This window comes from Pelodiscus sinensis, chromosome 3 (assembly GCF_049634645.1).
Source record: "Pelodiscus sinensis isolate JC-2024 chromosome 3, ASM4963464v1, whole genome shotgun sequence".
In the NCBI taxonomy this organism is placed as follows: Eukaryota; Metazoa; Chordata; order Testudines; family Trionychidae; genus Pelodiscus; species Pelodiscus sinensis.
Window position 1 is genome coordinate 10,393,769 of NC_134713.1, and position 18,653 is coordinate 10,412,421.

The 18,653-nt window shown below is 44.8% G+C and overlaps 2 protein-coding genes across 3 annotated transcripts in view; both read left to right on the top strand.

Annotated features, from left to right (window-relative positions):
- The window catches only part of LOC102443950 (uncharacterized), a 48,570-nt gene extending 41,170 nt beyond the window's left edge, over positions 1 to 7,400 (top strand). Inside the window, exon 17 of the mRNA XM_006137049.3 lies at positions 7,218 to 7,400. Within this exon, the coding sequence (XP_006137111.2) occupies positions 7,218 to 7,400 (183 nt within the window). The remainder of the gene's footprint in view (positions 1 to 7,217) is intronic.
- A 24-nt stretch (positions 7,401 to 7,424) lies between these two features.
- The window catches only part of LOC102459532 (cysteine-rich venom protein-like), a 35,695-nt gene continuing 24,466 nt past the window's right edge, over positions 7,425 to 18,653 (top strand). Inside the window, exon 1 of one of the 2 annotated variants that reach the window (XM_075923363.1) lies at positions 7,425 to 12,072. In XM_075923363.1, the coding sequence (XP_075779478.1) occupies positions 11,793 to 12,072 (280 nt within the window). In that variant the 5' untranslated portion in view covers positions 7,425 to 11,792. The other variant, XM_075923364.1, reaches the window with a different exon arrangement.

Genomic DNA, 18,653 nt, shown 5'->3' on the forward strand with positions numbered 1-18,653 from the left:
GAGAGATTTTTGAAATGTTTCTTGTCCTGAAACAGGGCAAAAGGTAAAAAATTCAAATATTTTTGCATATTGAAAATCTGCACATTTGATTCATGTGATTTGAAATGTTCCACTTCAGGAATTTCAAACCACTTCATTTTGACTGGCCATTTTTTTCAGGTGGGCAAGTGAAGAACTCAAATGGCACAAGTGTTCAACACAAACTAAAGGCCAGTCAGCAATTAACTGAAGTGAAGGGTCATGTTACCTCTACAAAACGTTGTTTGAGGGTATGTCTACACTTGCAGCCTAATTTGAACTAGGGCTGCAAATGTAGGCATTCGGAATTGCAAATCAAGCCTGGGATTTAAATATCCCACGCTTGATTTGCATCTTCCCGGCTGGGCACCATTTTTGAAATTTACAAGCCCGAAGTAATTGCCAGGGTCTACACACGGCAGTGAAACGGGCGTTCGAAATAAAGCCCTACTTCAAACTACCTGTTAAACCTCATTGCAGGAGGAATAACAGGTAGTTCGAACTAGGGCTTTATTTCGAATGCCCATTTCACTGCCACATGTAGACGCGGGCAGTTACTTTGGGCTTGTAAATTTCAAAAATGGCACCCGGCCGAGAAGATGCAAATCAAGCGTGGGATATTTAAATCCCGGGCTTGATTTGCAATTCGGAATGCCTACATTTGCAGCCCTAGTTCGAATTAGGCTGCCAGTGTAGACATACCCAGAGAATGGAGACCTTTGCTCTCACCACCTGTTTCTGTCCCTTTCCCTTTCCCTAGGCTCAGCAAGAGAGGATGGTGTGGACCCAGCCAAACAGAATTTAGGAGAGGAATGAACAGAGACAGATCTCTTCAGCTCCTCACTTGATCTGATAGCTCTGTAGGAAAAGATCATGCAGAGATCAGATACAATCTGCCTGCTGCTCTCTGAATTGCTCTAGGAGGGTATGTCTACACTACCACCCTAGTTCGAACTAGGGTGGTTAATGTAGGCATCCGAAGTTGCAAACGAAGCCTGGGATTTAAATTTCCCGGGCTTCATTTGCATCTTGCCGGGCACCGCCATTTTTAAGTGCCCGTTAGTGAGGACTCCGTGCCCGCAGCTAAACGCGGCACGGAGTAGGTAGTTCGGATTAGGCTCTCGGATTAGAGACTCCAATTGGCAGCAGAGGGCTTGGGGGATCAGGCTTTCAGTTTCTTTATTATGGGTATCACAAGAAATCATTTTCTGACATAATGCAAATTGACCTGAGGCACTCACTGCCTGTAAACATAACTAAAAGAAAGCATTTACTGCAGTTCAGAAAAGAGGATTGGAAAATATAGAGATAATGAGAGCATCCTTTGCTATATAACGTGGAATGAAAGGTAAAGCAGAGAGAATGTTTCATGGTAAAAACTAACCGGTAACTGTTGGAAGTCAGGATGAAACTTCCCCTATGAGATGGTTAAATCAGAACTGTCCACGATGGACTTCCCTGTGCCTTTCTTTGAAACAGCAGGTACTGACCTCCATCAGAAACAGAGCACTGGGCTAGAAGGACCAATGAGCTAGGCTATGTTATATTTGTTATTCTCTTGCATCACTCTCACAACAGTAGGGGGAAAAAAGAAACTTAAAGCAAAAAATTGAGAGGAGGTTTTAGGACTTATCTAAAACTGCTGCTAACTTTTCCTTTTTTACACCAACTATCCTTCACACTGATGGTGCCCCTTTAAGGTAAATGTAACTAATATTCATTTCATCAAGATAACAAGCAAGCTGGTAGGAACTTAGGGTGATGGTAGGTGTGTCACTAAATTGACACACAGTTGATATGAACTGTTTAAAATTCACAAAGCCTGATAAGAAAATCATTTTGTCTCCTTTTTTTAGTCTCTTCTTCCTTCATTGTAAACTCTGCTCCACACCCATTAATGGCTGTGTCTACACTGGGCCACTTATTCCGGAAAAGCAGCCGCTTTTCTGGAATAAGCTGCAAGCTGTCTACACTGGCCCCTTGAATTTCCGGAAAAGCACTGACGATCTACTGTAAAATTGTCAGTGTTTTTCCAGAAAAACTATGCTGCTCCCGCTCGGGCAAAAGTCCTTTTTCCGGAAAACTGTTCCAGAAAAGGGCCAATGTAGACAGCACAGTAGTCTTTTCCGGAAAAAAGCTCCGATCGCGAAAATGACGATCGGGACTTTTTTCCAGAAAAGCGTGTCTATATTGGCCACGGACGCTTTTCCAGAAAAAGGGCTTTTCCGGAAAAGCATCCTGCCAATGTAGATGCTCTTTTTCCGGAAATACTTATAACGGAAAATTGTTCTGTTTTAGCATTTCCGGAAAAGGGTGCCAGTGTAGACGTAGGGATTGTGTATTGACATGGGAGTTCCCATTCAATGAAATGGCAAATAATGTCTTGTTTGTTCATTGAAGAGAAAGCTGTCGTTGTTCCATGTGTGCTTGTGCAGAGACTACCCCTCCATATTCATTTGAAAGTAATAGCGTGGAAGTTTCATCAGCAGAACTGTGGAAAACACTGGAGGAGGCTAAAGAAGGAGATAAGACAAAACAAAAACTTGGCTGTCTTCCGAATGTGCTTCATTATTCACCCCCTACTAAAGCCTTCCAGTAAAGGAGATGTCAAACACTAGTGTGTAAGAGGGGAAAAAACTAATATGTAATTCACCGGCTGAGCTTACTACAAATTGCAAGAGGTGACAAGCAGAATCTTCTCTGACATCTATTTTGTGGCTATAATCTTCAGCATTTAAAGTTCCAGTCATCAGTGCTACAGATCACCTATCCAGAGGTGGATAGGGGAGATTATATAGGGGGAATGATGCAGAAAACTACAAGAAAACAAACTTGGCATCAATTCTGAGCTTGCAAAAGTCAGAAAGGATTCTCCTACTCCTCCCATCTTTGGTAAAATTGCACTTATGGGACCGCAAGCCAGATATTTAGATCATTTAAAGCAGCATGGCTCCTTTGAAGTCAAAAGACAGGACTATGCAGCACTTTAAAGACTAACAAGATGGTTTATTAGGTGATGAGCTTTCGTGGGCCAGACCCACGAAAGCTCATCACCTAATAAACCATCTTGTTAGTCTTAAAAGTGCTGCATAGTCCTGTCTTTTGTTTCAGCTAGATCAGACTAACGAAGCTATTACCTTTGAAGTCAGTAACACTATGCCAGCTTATTCCAGCTAAGGATCTGGCCATCCACCTCTACATAGATTGTGAGCCTGTGGGTGGGCAGGCCTTCTGTTCAGCATTGTGAAATGTAATGTTCCATCTGACAGCAGGAACTGGGTATATTTAAGAGAAGATTCTTACAAAGAATTATTAAAATCATTTGACATATTCTTTACTCCTGTCACCAACTTCTGTAAATGTTAGTACACTGTAGTACACTGACAGTCACACTTTCTAGTTCAGTTCCACCAAATTTCCAGCTCAATTTTATAATACACACGTGGATACTAACTTGTGTGTTCATTGTAAACTGAAGACAATATTGTTTCAAGGCAATTTCCCCTCTCTTGATATTCACATCTCCACATCAAATGCTGCAAATGAGACATCCCCTCTGACTTGATTAGCCTCATTAACACCAGTCCTACACTTGACAAGTAACTTATGTTGTTCTTATATCTACCTCTGCCTCTGTAATTTCCACTCCAACTAGTCAGACGATGTGGTTTTTACCCATGACAGATTATGACCAGATAAATCTGCCACAGGACACCTCATTGTTTCTGCAGATAGACTAACATGGCTACCCCTCTGAGATTGTTTCAAGTCATATACTTGAGTAACGTATAACAATGTCCTGTATGTAGCAATAAAAATACTTTAGTCGTTATTTCTGATCTTTGTTTTCATGTTAATGTTCATGGCACTAAAGGTTCTCTGCTGGAGACAAATCCAGAGCATGACCATGCTCAGCAACATCGTACTTCCAAGCAATAAGACTTGTACTAGAGACAAAATTGGCTCATTATTTACAGCGAAGGTTTCTTTGATCCCCACCAGAACATGTGCAGACTGAACATCTTCTGAACAAGTCTTTCACAAGAAAAATATAACACCTAAAACTGAAAAACTGATAAGGAAGACCTCTTGTAAAAGTAATAATTTAAAAGAAGGTTAAGGGATACAAGGAAAATTTGAACAGATGCAACCTTGGGCATGTGGGTAAAAAAAAAAGTATGACCAATTCAGGCTGTACCAAAGATTGGGAACAAGGGGAAGGTAGAGGGAAAGGAAAGGAAAGGAAAGGAAAGGAAAGGAAAGGAAAGGAAAGGAAAGGAAAGGAAAGGAAAAAGGTAAGCTCAGAGAGGATAGGTCCAGGAATGGGTTTTAGCAATGATGGTCAGAGATGTTGTCCATGCTCTGGGTGTCCCCAAACTTCCAACTGACAGAAGCTAGGAGTGGATGACTAGAGATGGATCACTTGAAATTGCTCTGCTTTGTTCATTCCCTCTGGATATGTCTACACTGCAAAGTTAATTCGGAATAACAGCCGTTATTCCGAATTAACTTCCATAAGCAAACCAGTATTTTGAATTAAATTCAAAATAGCGGGGCGCTTAATTCGAGTTTGGTAAACCTCATTCTACAAGGAGTAACGCCAAACTCGAATTAGCTAATTCAGAATAAGCACTGTGTAGATGCTTAGTCCAAATTAGCTGGCCTCCAGCCTTCCCAGTTTCCCCTGGTGGCCACTCTGGGCCAAACCAAGAAAACTCTTCTCCCTCCCTGCAGGAGCCCTTAAAGGGGCAGACTCTGGCCACAGTGCCTGTGCCATCTCCAAGCCTGCTGGCCTAGAGCCAGGAGTCACAGCCCTGACCCAGTGGCCCCAAAACATGAGCCAGCAAGCTACTGGAAGCCAGCCTTCCACTGCACCTCAGGAGCAGTCTGCCAGCTCCTAGGAGCCTGCCAGGGTCTGGAGAAGGCGGGCACCTTCATGGGCTAGGGTGGAGATCAGAGTGGACCGTACTCAGGTTTGGGGGGATGCCCCCAACGTCCATGATCAAGAAATGTATTTTTATTTGACATCAGGAAGGGGGGTTAGGGAGGGATAAGTAGAAGGACGTGAGGGAGGAATGAGGCACAAGCTCCCAGTGGGGCAGACCAGGGAGGCTCTTAGTGCTCCTCAGGGTGGAAGATCTCCCACAGGGCCTCCTGGATACTGACAGCGCCCTGATGGACCTCCGGGATGGCAACCTGCAGAAAGTGCAGCCAGGCTCGCAGCAACATGTTCACAAGAAGCACCAGAGTACCCAGAGGCAGCTCCAGCTCCATGCTGAAGAATGCTGTGGTGTCCCGAGTGAAGGCAACCAGAGCACGCAGAGACACAAATGCTTTGCTGTCCCTCATTGAGGCAGGCAAGCAAGCAGGGACCCCTGAGAACTGGCTGCCCAGGGAGCAGGGGGAGGTGTCTATTTAAGCACAGACATCACATAGCCTCAGGCAGCAGCCATACACAGACCTTCCTGACCTGATGCCTTGCCTGACCTGGTTCTGGATGGCCTTAAATCCAATTCTGTGTCTAGTCCAATGCTAATTCAAGCTGCATTTTGTGTGTAGACACATTAATTCGAATTAGCATCATTCAAATTAACTATTTTGAATTAAGATAACTCAAATTAATGCTGTAGTGTAGACATACCCTCTGATACATCTGGTTACAGTCCACTGTCAGAGACAGGATGCTGGGCTGGATGGACCCAGTGTAACTCTTATGGATCCCTCATATTCTCATAGACTCATAGACTCCAGGGTCAGAAGGGACCATTATGATCATCTAGTCTGACCCCCTGCACAGTGCAGGCCACAAAATCTCACCCACCTCTCCTAGAATAACCCTCTCACCTATATCTCAGATATTGAAGCCTTCAAATACTTTGAAGACCCCAAGATGCAGAGATCCTCTAGCTGTGATCTGTACCCCATGCTACAGAGGAAGGCGAAAAACCTCCAGGGCCTCTGCCAATCTACCCTGGAGGAAAATTCCTTCCCGACCCCAAATATGGCGATCAGCTAAACCCTGAGCATGTGGGCAAGACTCATCAGCCAGACACCCAGAAAGTTCTCTATAGTAACTCCTATCATCCCTCCATTGACCTATTTCCCACTGATAATGAATGGTCAATTAGATACCATTTTAGTTCAAGGCTGAGTCTCAGCTGACTTACTCCTCAAGGCCCTAGTCCTACCCAAGTATGAGAAACACCTTTGAATGCACATTCTGGGCTGGGTAAGCAGACTTTGAGGCTGGCTGTCCTCAGATTTAACCTGCAGCAACCCAGCACAGAAAGTCCCCAGTTCACTGCAACAGGGCTTAGACGTATGTAATAATCATGGACTGCTGCCCTCACTCACTGGGTTTTGTGAGCCAGTGGATCTCTGCAGTTCATGGACCTGTCCCACCTACTACACCCACTCCCTTTTCTTTGCTGCCAAGATGTGGGACACTGTGGAGCAGGGACTCTCAGCCTTTTTCCTTTTGAGCTACCCAATCCCCAACATGCTATACAAATTCCATAGCCCACACATGCCACAACAACTGCTCTACTGTATATTAAAAGCCAGGGCCAATGCTAGGGGGTAGCAACCAGAACAATTGCCCAGTGCCTCATGCCACAAGGGACTCAGCAAAATGAAATTGCTTCATCTTTAGCTCAGGGAGGAGGGACTCACACTTCAGCTTTAGCTCTGACCAGCAGAGCGTGGGATTCGGTTTTCTGCCCTGGGCCTCAGTGAGTCTAATGTTTGCTCTTCTCTTTGATTTATTTGGGTGGATCCTCTGAATCCTGAATCCTTGAATCCCAATCACAGTCCCCCTTGGGATTCCTGTTGCTCTAGAGTTCAATTTTGTATAGGAAGCTCCATGCCAGAGGCTAACCTCTCTACAGTGTGTCACAGCAGTCCTGCTTTTTTTGCAGGTCTCTGCAATTCCAATAGGAGGCAAAATGTAACCATGGATACCAATAGGGCTGCCCAGTAAGCCCAATTCCACTAACCCCCCCCCCCCCCCCCCACACACACACAAAAGTACCAAAGAGACAAAGACATTCTAACAAATCTACTAAGGGAATAGAGGCCGTACAAGAGATTCTGAGCCTATTTCTCTTCTCACTATTTGTTGAAGCTCCATTGACTTTACTGGGATTACTTCTCCTCTGCTGCAGTTTCAGAGGACACTCGTGTTCTTTGTTTTATCTAAGCCACAGGAGCAAGAAGATTTCAAGCTGCCTCCTCAAAACATAATGAGGATTGGGCAAGAACTGAACATTTTCTGCCTCCCACAAGAGCTGCACAATTGCTGTCCTGAGCATCTCCTCCTCCTCCAGGTACAACCAGTATTTCTCCAGTTGTGCAACTACTGTCAAAAAACCGAAGTTGCTTAGACAATGTACAAATACCCCACCCGGAGAGAATGCTTGGTTGGGTTTAGTCATTTAAATCCATGGGTTTTTTCCAAAGGTATTTCAATTTTTCAAAAATCATATTTCTAAGTAAGAATGGGGACCTTGTGGACAGGCAGTATCTGTTTTTTCCTTAGAAAATCTCTCTCCCTTGGTCTTCCTCTCCCCACTCAGTTTCCTTCTTTAATATATTATTTTTATTCATATTCTACCAGATCCTCCACTTCATAAGTGTGATGGGATGCTCTGGCGCCATGCTGTAGATCAGCCTGTGGGTGGGGCCCAGTTGGCTGAGAGCGCCCCTCCCCCACGGCCTTGCCGGGCATGCTCCCTGGTGAGCAGCACTATAAAAGGCCCTGAGACAGCTCGCTCAAGGATGACCGCTGAAAGGAAAGGATCTACAGAGCTAGCTCCAGAGCCAGAGGAGCCCACACAACCTGAACTGATACCGCTACAACCCTGGCAGAAACCGCCACAGCGACAGCAACAGACAGGGAGGAGGTATGGCAGCAGAGAGATGCAAGGAGATAGGAAGCAGCCCAGGGTGGGGAATGGCACTCCCCACAGCAAGATGAGGGAAGGAACCCGTGGCTGATCAAGCAGTGGACTGAGCCACTGCTAACAGGGCCCTGGGCTGGGACCCAGTGGAGTGGAAAGATGACACTAGATCCCAGTCCTGGAGGAGGAGACCCAGTGGGAGCAATGCAACTGCCACCCATTCACTTGACTAAGACACGACTCGGCAATGACCCTGAGGCTTTCCTTGTTACCTTTGATAGGCTAGTGATGGTAGCTAGATGGCCTGAGGAACTCTGGGCTACCATTCTGGCCCCATATCTGATGGGCCCTGCCCAAGTGGCGTTTCTCAACCTAGACCCCAGGGATGCCTTGGATTACCATAAGATAAAGGGGGCAATACTGGACCAAAAGGGTGTCCCCGCTGAAAAGTACTGGCAGCGGTTTCGACAGGAGAAGTATCCCCTAGAGTCAGGCCCCGTGCGGTGGTGCAGAGACTCTGCAACTTCTGCTGGTGGTGGGTGGAGCCTGAGAAGAAGACAGGGGACCAAGTGGCGGAGGCAATGGTCCTGGAGCAATTTCTGCAAATTCTCCCAGCAGGGGAGGAGGAGAAGGCGGGGGAGGGAGGAAATGGTTATGCCGACGTCACCCCACTTCCCTCAACAAAGCCATGACCCTCATGGAGGAATTTATGGCTGCGTAAGATCCAGAGGCAAAGGGAAAAGGCACCAGGAAACACCCGGCTCCAAGACCTCGGACAGGAGAACACAACAGCCCATGAGACTCCAGGACCCCAAGGAGCTACTTCACCTCATCACAGCAGAGGGAAGCAAGGAGGAGATGGCCATTAGGAAGTCAAACCTGGGAATGAGACATGATAGCCCAGCTAAACGATGCAGGGAGAAAAGAGCCAGTGAAGTCAGAAGGAGCAGATAGTAACCACTACTGTAAATGTGGACAAGAGGAGCACTTTCGCCGAGACTGCCTCCACAGGACTGTAGCTATGGGCAAGTACTAACAGCAGGGCATAGAGCTAGGGGACGGGACCTGACAAAGGTAGTAGCCTACATAGTGGTAGAAGGGATGCCATCTTTAGTCCTCATCAATTCTGGGTGCAGCCAGACTTTGGTCCAGGCCATGAAAAACCCTGAACCTGCGGGAGCCCCCATCCTGATGCACCCCTCACTCCTACCTCACAGCCTGGGTGCAGTTGTCAAACAACTGAGAAGAGGCCATTTGCAGAGTGGAGTTGGCGCCACAACTAGCTTAGCCTGTGATTTTAGGCCAGGATTGCCAGGGCTTCCAGAGGATAATTTTGGGAGTGGAATCAGCAAGAGCCACCCGATGTTGGAGGTCAAGAGAGAAAGTGGGTGATGATCACCCACTGGGACAAGAGGAACCCAGACAGGGACTCCAGCACTGGGCCAGAGAGCTCTCCCCAACAGGATCCTGGGGGAGGTGGATGGTTGGAAACTGAAGCTGAGTGGCTGGAGATGGAGGGAGACTTCCTACGCAAACAGTGGGAAGACCCCACGTTAAGTCGAGCCTGGGAGCAGCTGACAGAATCCGTGACAGGAGGGGATGTGGTGGAGCAGAGACCTCAAGGCCCCTGATTTGAGGTACGGGAAGACTATCTACACCAAATAGACAAGACCCTCAAACCCAAGGGGAGGTGTGGCAACTCCTGGTCCCCAGTATAGGTGGTTTGTACTGAAACTGGCCCACGCAAACACTTGGACTGGGCACCGGGGCCAGGAAGAGACTTTACAAGTGTGACCTAAAGGTTCTTCTGGCCAGGGATACACCGGGAGTTTCGCAATTTTTGTGAAACCTTACCTGAATGCCAGAAGACCAGCAAAAAGGGAACACCCAAAGCCCTGTGGGTAGCCCTGCCAGTGGTAGGGGTCCCCTTTGAGAGGATTCATAGAATCATAGAATACTAGAACCAGAAGGCACCTTGAGAGGACATCGAGTCCAGTCCCCTGCCACCATGGCAGGACCAAATACTGTCTAGACCATCCCTGATAGACATTTATCTAACCTACTCTTAAATATCTCCAGAGATGGAGATTCCACAACCTCCCTGGGCAATTTATTCCAGTGTTTAACAACCCTGACAGTTAGTTACGTTTTCCTAATGTCCAACCTAAACCTCCCTTGCTGCAGTTTAAGCCCATTGCTTCTTGTCCTATCCTTAGAGGCCAAGATGAACAAGTTTTCTCCCTCCTCCTTATGACACCCTTTTAGATACCTGAAAACTGCTATCATGTCCCCCCTCAGTCATCTCTTTTCTAAACTAAACAAACCCAATTCTTTCAGCCTTCCTTCACAGGTCACGTTCTCTAGACCTTTAATCATTCTTGTTGTTCTTCTCTGGACCTTCTCCAATTTCTCCACATCCTTCTTGAAATGCGGTGCCCAGAACTGGACACAATACTCCAATTGAGGCCTAACTAGTGCCGAGTAGAGTGGAAGAATGACTTGTCATGTCTTGCTCACAACACACCTGTTAATACATCCCAGAATCATGTTTGCTTTTTTTGCAACAGTATCACACTGCTGACTCATATTCAACCTGTGGTCCACTATAACCCCTAGATCCCTTTCTGCCATACTCCTTCCTAGACAGTCACTTCCCATTCTGTATGTGTGAAACTGATAGTTCCTTCCTAAGTGGAGCACTTTGCATTTGTCTTTATTAAACTTCATCCTGTTTAGCTCAGACCATTTCTCCAATTTATCCAGATCATTTTGAATTATGACCCTATCCTCCAGATTAGTCTCAACCCCTCCCAGCTTGGTATCATCTGCAAACTTCATAAGTGTACTTTCTATGCCAATACCTAAATCATTGATGAAGATATTAAACAGAGCCGGTCCCAAAACAGACCCCTGCGGAACCCCACTTGTTATATCTTTCCATCTGGATTGTGAACCATTAACAACTACTCTCTGGTTATGGTTATCCAGCTAGTTATGCACCCACCTTATAGTAGCCCCATCTAAGTTGTATTTTCCTAGTTTATTGGTAAGAGTTCTATTGTGCTGGTCTCAAAGTCGGAGGGCCTGATAAGGTTTTGTATTGACTTAAGAAAAGTAAACGCCATATTGTGATTCAACACCTATTCAATGACAAAGGTCGATGAGCTACTAGAGCGTTTGGGAGGACTGAAGTATATCTCCACCCTCAACCTAATGAAGGGGTACTGGCAGATCCCATTGACACCAGCCTCCAAGGAGAAGACAACCTTTCCCACCCCCTTCTGCTTGTTTCATTTCTGTTACTCTGCCTTTCGGTATACATGGGGTGGCGGCAACTTTCCAACAGCTGATGAACTGACTACTGCAACCCGACCATCAATATGCCACAACCTATATTGTTGATACAGTGATATATAGCCAGACGTAGGCCAAGCATCTTCAACATCTGGGGCGATCTTACAAACGCTGGGGGAAACTGGACTTACAGAAAATCTGAGCAAGTGCTATCTGGGGAGATGTGAAGTGACCTCTCTCGGCTACATGGTAAGACACGGGACCCTGTAGTCCCTCATAGATAAAGTGCAAGCCCTAAAAGACTACACAGCACCCATGACAAAGACACAGAAACAGGTGAGGCAATTCTTGAGGTTGGCGGGGTATTACCAATGTTTCATGCCAGACTTCGCCACTCTGGCGGCCCCCCTGTCTGACCTGACCAAAAATTCGCAGCCCCGAAAAGTCCAGTGGTCAGACGCACGTGAGCGAGCCTTTCAAGCCCTCAAAGATTGCCTAATGAATGCTCCCTTGTTATTCCAGCCTGCTTTTGAGAAGCTTTTTATCTTTTAGACAGATGCATCAGAAGTGGGACTGGAAGCCATGTTGTCCCAGGAGAGTGGGGGAAAAGAGCACCCCATCCTGTACATGAGTAGGAAGCTATTCCCCAGAGAGCAGAGGTATTCTACGATAGAGAAGGAGGCCCTACCGGTAAAATGGGCCATCAATGCCTGGAGATACTACTTACTAGGCAATTCCTTCCAGCTGATCACTGACCACGCCCCATTGAGATGGCTCAACGGTATGAAAGAGACCAACCCACAGATAATGAGGTGGTACTTCTCACTGCAGCCCTACATCTTCAGTGTCACCCACCGACCAGGTAAGATGCATACAAATACGGACTTCTTTTCTTGTGCTATAGGGGAGGAACCCAATCCTGAACAGGCCACAGCTACCCGCTTAAGCAGGAAGGTGTGTGACGGGGTAGATCACTCACTCCCTGGTGAGCAGCACTATAAAAGGCCCTGAAACAGCTCACTCGGGGCTGACCATTGAAGGGGAAGGTCCTGCAGAGCCAGCTCCAGAGCCAGAGGAGCCCACGTAGCCTGAACTGATGCTGCAGCCGCTACAACCCCAGAAGCAACTACTGCTGCCACAGCAACAGCCCCAGCCTCGGAGACAGGGGAGAGGTACAGCAGCCTATGGACTAAACTGCAGGGCCGTATTTACCCCAAGAGGAGAACCTGATATGAACTAGGTCTCAGGGCCATATTTACCCCAAGAAGGGAGCCTGAGATTTACTAGGCCTCAGGGCCGTTTTGCCCCAATAGGGGAGCACCATAGAGACCGAGCCCCAGGGCAGTATTCTCCTGGACAGGGGGTAGTGTCTGAGACCCAAACACCAGCCATTGGGCCGCACAGACCCTGATAGGTGGACCCACGGGGGTATTTTAACGGTGGGACCCCACTCAAGGGAGCCACACCCCTCAGCAATAAGGCACTGGACAAACAATAGACTTTCTTCTAAGTTTGTTTAAACCAGGACACATGCAGCAGTAGGTATCACAAAAGAGATTCAGCAGAGGAAAAAAGGCAATAGAAACAGCAATAGGAGAAGTCACTGGCTCGCACCAGCATTATCCAGAGTTAGAATCATCAAAGATATCAGAAGCTAATAATATTGTCTCATTGCCTATCAACTTAATCATTATCACTTACCCTGTTTCCCTGGCTATTTTTCTCTGCCCCTCTCCTCTGGAGACTATAAAGCCAATAATGTTAGAGTTGATATTTGAAAGATTAGACAAAATTAGATCACCTAGTCCCATTCCAGATCATGATGCTGATGGGCACAGGGTACAATCAAATGGGCATGTCTACACAGCAGGGCTAAAGACAAAATAAGCTATGCAACTTGAGCTATGTCAATTGCGTAACTTAAGTCGAAATATCCTATTTTGGCTTTCGGGGCTGTCTACACAGCAGGAAGTCTGAGAGAGCACTCTTCCTGCAACTTCCCTTATTCCTCATTCCTTATTCCTCCAGCTCAACATTATTTCGGCATTATGTCAAACTAACTGCTTGTAGTGTAGAGGCGGACGATGTTATTTTGGAATAACGTCATTTATTCCAAAATAACACTGCTCTGTAGACGTACCCAAGAGGCTTATCTTATTTGAAGATAAACCTCTCTCCATGGGCTTACATTTATGACTTATTTAAAGACTTGTTTGTGTACGTTACTGTCACTGCCAGGGTGGAATAGATTCTCACTAGAGATGGGCATGATTGAGGCAGAGCAGCAAGGCCAGGCAGGGAGGGTTAGGGAAGAAGATGAGGCTTGTACAATCTTAAGTCAGATCATGCTCCTGGGAGATCCTAAATGCAAACCCCAAGTTATGCCTAGAGCAAATGTGGTTGCTTTCTCTCTCTCACTTTCACTCTCTCACACCCCCACTCCCTGCTGGCTATGGAGATGAGGTTATTTGGTTAGAACTGCAGCAGAGGGTGAGTTGTAGGATGACTATAGATAGGGATGATTGGAAAAATGGATTTTCTACCCTGCAAAATATTTTGAGATTTCATTTTTTCCACCATCTTTAATTGGGGAAAAAGCCCAAAATTTGAAAGTTATATACCCCACACCTCCTACCATTATCATTTCATCCATCTTTTCGATGTTGATTTTTTATATACACAAAATAAAGTACTTTCAAAATGAAAAAAAGTGAACATTTTTCATTCTGAGGGTGTCAAAATGGGCTGTCATAAGAAGATTTTACCAATCCTTTTGGAGAAAGATGTTTTGGATAAATTGATATTACCTCATGAAAAATTTTTGTTCGGAAAACTGCTTTCAATGATGTTTTCAACTAGTTCTAACTAGAGGCATAGACATACCAATACACATAAATGATAACAAGGCAGGAAATGATACCTCATGTAAATTACACACACAAATTATGAACCATTCGACTCTGCAATGCACTTTTCTGAAAGGGGAGCAATCATCTAATCAGATTGAGATGGTGGCTAGCTAATTAAAGTGCAAGCCGCAATTCAACCATAGGCATTGGCATTACAAATGTCTAGTGGGATAAACCTGGTAAACACTCCCTAACTTGATTGCTCAAAAATCAGGAGTCAGGGTCTCCCAAAATCAAGTCACTTAAAAATATATAGGCAGGTGCTCTGATTATTTGCCTTCTAGTTTTCAACTCTATAAAGTTCACATTTGTCTGCTTTTTCTCTACAGTCATGAGGGCTAGAAACTTTTTTTAATTCTCATAATCATGAGTCAAGTTGTGGCTTGAAGGAAAACAACAAATATCACTAGAGCTGCCACCTGTGAGCTTGGATAAGAGGAAGAACATATGGAAAGCATAGCTTTAAACCTACAGTGAGAAATGAATGTGGAACAGAACATGGAAAGTTAGCTGTGGGAAATCTAAAGATTCTTAAAAATACATAGGATGGGAAAGTGTGTGGGTTGTTTGGTTGGTTTTTCTTTTTGGCTGAATAAATATCCATTTTCCAATTCATTTATCCATAACTGGCCAAGACAAAGCTTTCTGAGATTAATAATTAATCTGGAAAAGAAAAAGGAGATTTCCAGTTGGCTGCCATCAGGCAATTTGCAGGATGTTTTGGAGCAGTTTGAGTATGTAACAACTGCACTTGACATAGTCAGGGCTGGAAGAAAGCATATTTTCTAATAACTAAGGGCATGTCTAGAGTACATGGCTCCATCGACAGAGCCATATAAACTAGTTTACCCGGCATAGGCAAAGACACAGGGATTTAAATAATCCCCGCTTCATTAAAATAAACATGGCCACCATGCTATGCCAACAATCAGCTGATCCAGCACAGCGTAGCAGTCTAGATGTGGATCTGTCAGCTGGGGAAGCCTTTGCCGACCGATCCCTTATGCCTTGTGAAACGAGGCTTACAGACTCAGTAGGCAAAGGCTTTCCTAGTCGACGGAGCCATGTAGTCTAGACATACCCTTAGTGACAAGGAAAGTTTTAGAAATTCTCTTGTTAAACAGTTATATAGGAAAGTAAGAAGATTTCTGGGGAAAGAATTCCACAAGTGCAAGAGCTACAGTTTTAAGACAAAACAAATCAATGATCATTAAAATTCTGGTTTAACAGAGAACTTGTAGAAGAGCCTTAAGATGTGGAGAGAAACAAAATCAGAGGTAAAGAAAAACTTATTTTCAAGGAAAAAATGATTGAAAGGAAATAGAGCAAAAGAATGACTATTCATCTAGAACCAGACATTTAAGAGGACATGGGGCTACCCTTAAAACCGTACTCACTTCAAAGGAAGTCCTCAGATCCTGAGTCAGGAAAACATTTAAGCATATATGTGAGCCCCTCTCTAGTCGCAGGAAGCCAGTTAAGCACATGCTTAATTTTAAGCTTTGGCTTCACCAAAATGAGAATGTCTCAAACACATACTGAAGTGATTCTGTCTCAGGTCACTCTATCTGCCACTGGGGCGCCCTCTTCTGGCCACTCTGGGCATTAGCACCTTCGTGTGTTCCACCCCGCTCTGGTGCGTACTTCACCCTTCTCTGCAACTTGTCACTCCAGCCAGGCCACTATACATTCTATCCTCTTCTGGGGTGTCAAGGCCTTTCACGGCAAATGGTCCCAAGCATTCTACTGCCTGGCCTTGTGCCATTTCCCCAATACCTATTAAGGGAACCAGGATCTATCCTCTGCTCCAGGGTCCACTTCAGGGACTCGCTGATGAGCAGCCAAGCCTTTCTGCTTTTCCCCAGAAACTTTTCTACATCTCTGGTTCTCTTCCCCTTCTCTGGAACCTATGAGTATCTTTCCCAGATCTGAGGCAGAACTCTGTGTAGCTCGTCTGTCACTCACCCCCAGAAGCTTGGCCAATAAAAAAATTTACCTCAAGGATCTTGTCCCTCTAATATCCTGGGACTGACAGCTACTACAACACTGCATACAATATTGAATAACACGGGTCTGAGAACTTTTTCCAGTGACTCATGAATGGAGCTCTAAAAGGTATGATTAAAATGGTAGAACTTAACTTCTAGAAAGGAGTTCCAAATTTGATTTAACATCTCCAAGTGATGAAGAATCTGCCTCATCCCTTTGTAAATTACTCCAGTGGCTAATTACTTGCACTTCCAAATGTGTGCTTTAATTTCATTTCGAATGTTAGTAGCCTCAGTTTTCAAACAACTGGAACTTGTTATGCCTTTCTGTATTGCACTAAAGATCACTTCTCCATATATGGGATGGTCTAGACTGTATTTGGTCCTGCCATGAGGGCAGGGGACTGGACTCGATGACCTCTCAAGGTCCCTTCCAGTCCTAATATGCTATGATTCTATATTGCACATAGAGACTGATCAAGTAACTCTGAACTTTCCCTTTGACAAGCTAAATATATTGAGCCCCTTCAGTCTCTCACTGTAAAACATTTTCCAGACCTCAAAACACTTCTATGTCTTTCCTTGGAATCCTTTGCCATTTTTCTACATCCTTCTAAAGTGTAGATACCAAAAATGTAACCCAGTATTTCAGTAGTGGTCTTACGAATGCAATGTACTGAGACCATACCATCATCCTACCTCCACTCAATATTTCCTGGCTTATTCAACCAAAGATCACATTTACTCTTTCAGCCACAGCCTCACACTGGGAATTCATGAACATTTAGTTATCTATGGTGCAGTGACTCCTAAGTCCTTTTGGGAGTCACTGTTGTTCTAAAGATAATTCCCTCGTCTGCAAACAAAGATTACATTATTTTTCCCTCTGTGTGTAGATAGAAACCTTGCATTTGTTTGCATTAAAATTCATGTTTTTGTGGCTGTGCCCAGTTTTCCAAACTTCTCTGTATTAGCAGTCTGCCATCATCAATATTCACCACTCCCTTGATCCGTGTCATCAGCAGATTTTATTAGCCATTATTTTATATTTTGTTAAAAATCATTGATAAAAATACTGACTCGATTTGGGCTGAGAAACAATCCCCATGGAATCTGACTAGAAATATCGCCTCTTTTTGAGAACCCCATTAACAACTGTGCTTTGAAATCAATCAGTAAATCAGTTCTTAGGCCACTGTTAATTAAAGCAGATGAGAAACTGGTTCTGGGATGTTTGTGGGAGACGTGGGAGAAAAAAAAGCCTGTTTCAGGTGATTTATCCATAATCGGAGAGCAAAGTTCCCACATTAGACCCTGGACAAAGCCTGTATCAGGTTGCTAACCCAGAATGAAGTGAGCTTAGGCAATAATTAAAGAAATCAATAATGTCATCTTGATCCTGGAACATTTCATACTTCCCCTTTTAGTCAGTCAGCTCCTATTTTGAGTGGGTCTCCTCCCACCAGGGGAGATAGAATCTCAGAAATTATTAGGGAGGAAAAAATCCTAATAAATCACTCCCAGGAAACTTTTTTAAAATAATACTAAACTTTACTTGGTATAATGAGACTAGAGTCTAGGACTGACCCAGTTTGCCTAATTCAGCTGAAGACCCTCACAGTTGGTTGGTTGTCTTCTTCTTCAGCAGTCATTTCTTCACAGGAGACTACCTGCTAAATCTCTTGAGCAAAGATTTAAGAAATCATAATAAATATCTAACTTGCTGAGCTTTATTATAATGGCAAAACCGTTACTGGAAATAATGCCCTTAGATTTCCCTCCCCGATGCCAATTAAATGGTTATTGGTATTATTGTACTTATGGGCTGTGTCTAGACTGGCAAGTTTTTCTGGAAAATCATCTGCTTTTGCGGAAAAACTTGCCAGCTGTCTACACTGGCCGCTTGAATTTCCGCAAAAGCACTGGCGATCTCATGTAAGATCGTCAGTGCTTTTCTGGAAATACTATGCTGCTCCCGTTCGGGCAAAAGTCTTTTTCCGAAAGACTTTTGTGCAAAAGGGCCAGTGTAGACAGCACAGTACTGTTTTCCACAAAAAGCCCCGATCGCGAAAATGGCAATCGGGGCTTTTTGGAGGAAAACTGCGTCTATATTGGCCCCGGACGCTTTTCCGCAAAAAGTGCTTTTGCGGAAAAGCATCCTGCCAATCTAGACGTGCTTTTCCGAAAATGCTTTTAACGGAAAAGTTTTCCGTTAAAAGCATTTTCGGAAAATCATGCCAGTGTAGACTTAGCCATGATCTGGAACAAAAGAGAAAGTCTTCACTATATAACCAATTTTCAAATAGCCCTGCACAGGTGAGGATAATCTGGGTCATGTCCTTTAGCTGGCGTATAGTGCAGGCCAATGCAACAAAGAAATACTTTCCCAGAAATTGCTGGTCAAGTGGCATCTGCTTTGTTAACCTTGGTCTATGTTAAAGATTACAGTCTGCCTTCAAGGATACATATGGGACATTCTGTACATGGAATCTCTGGGAGAAATTTTCTCTGATTCAGCCAGATTTCCTCATGGTAGGGCAGTTGAC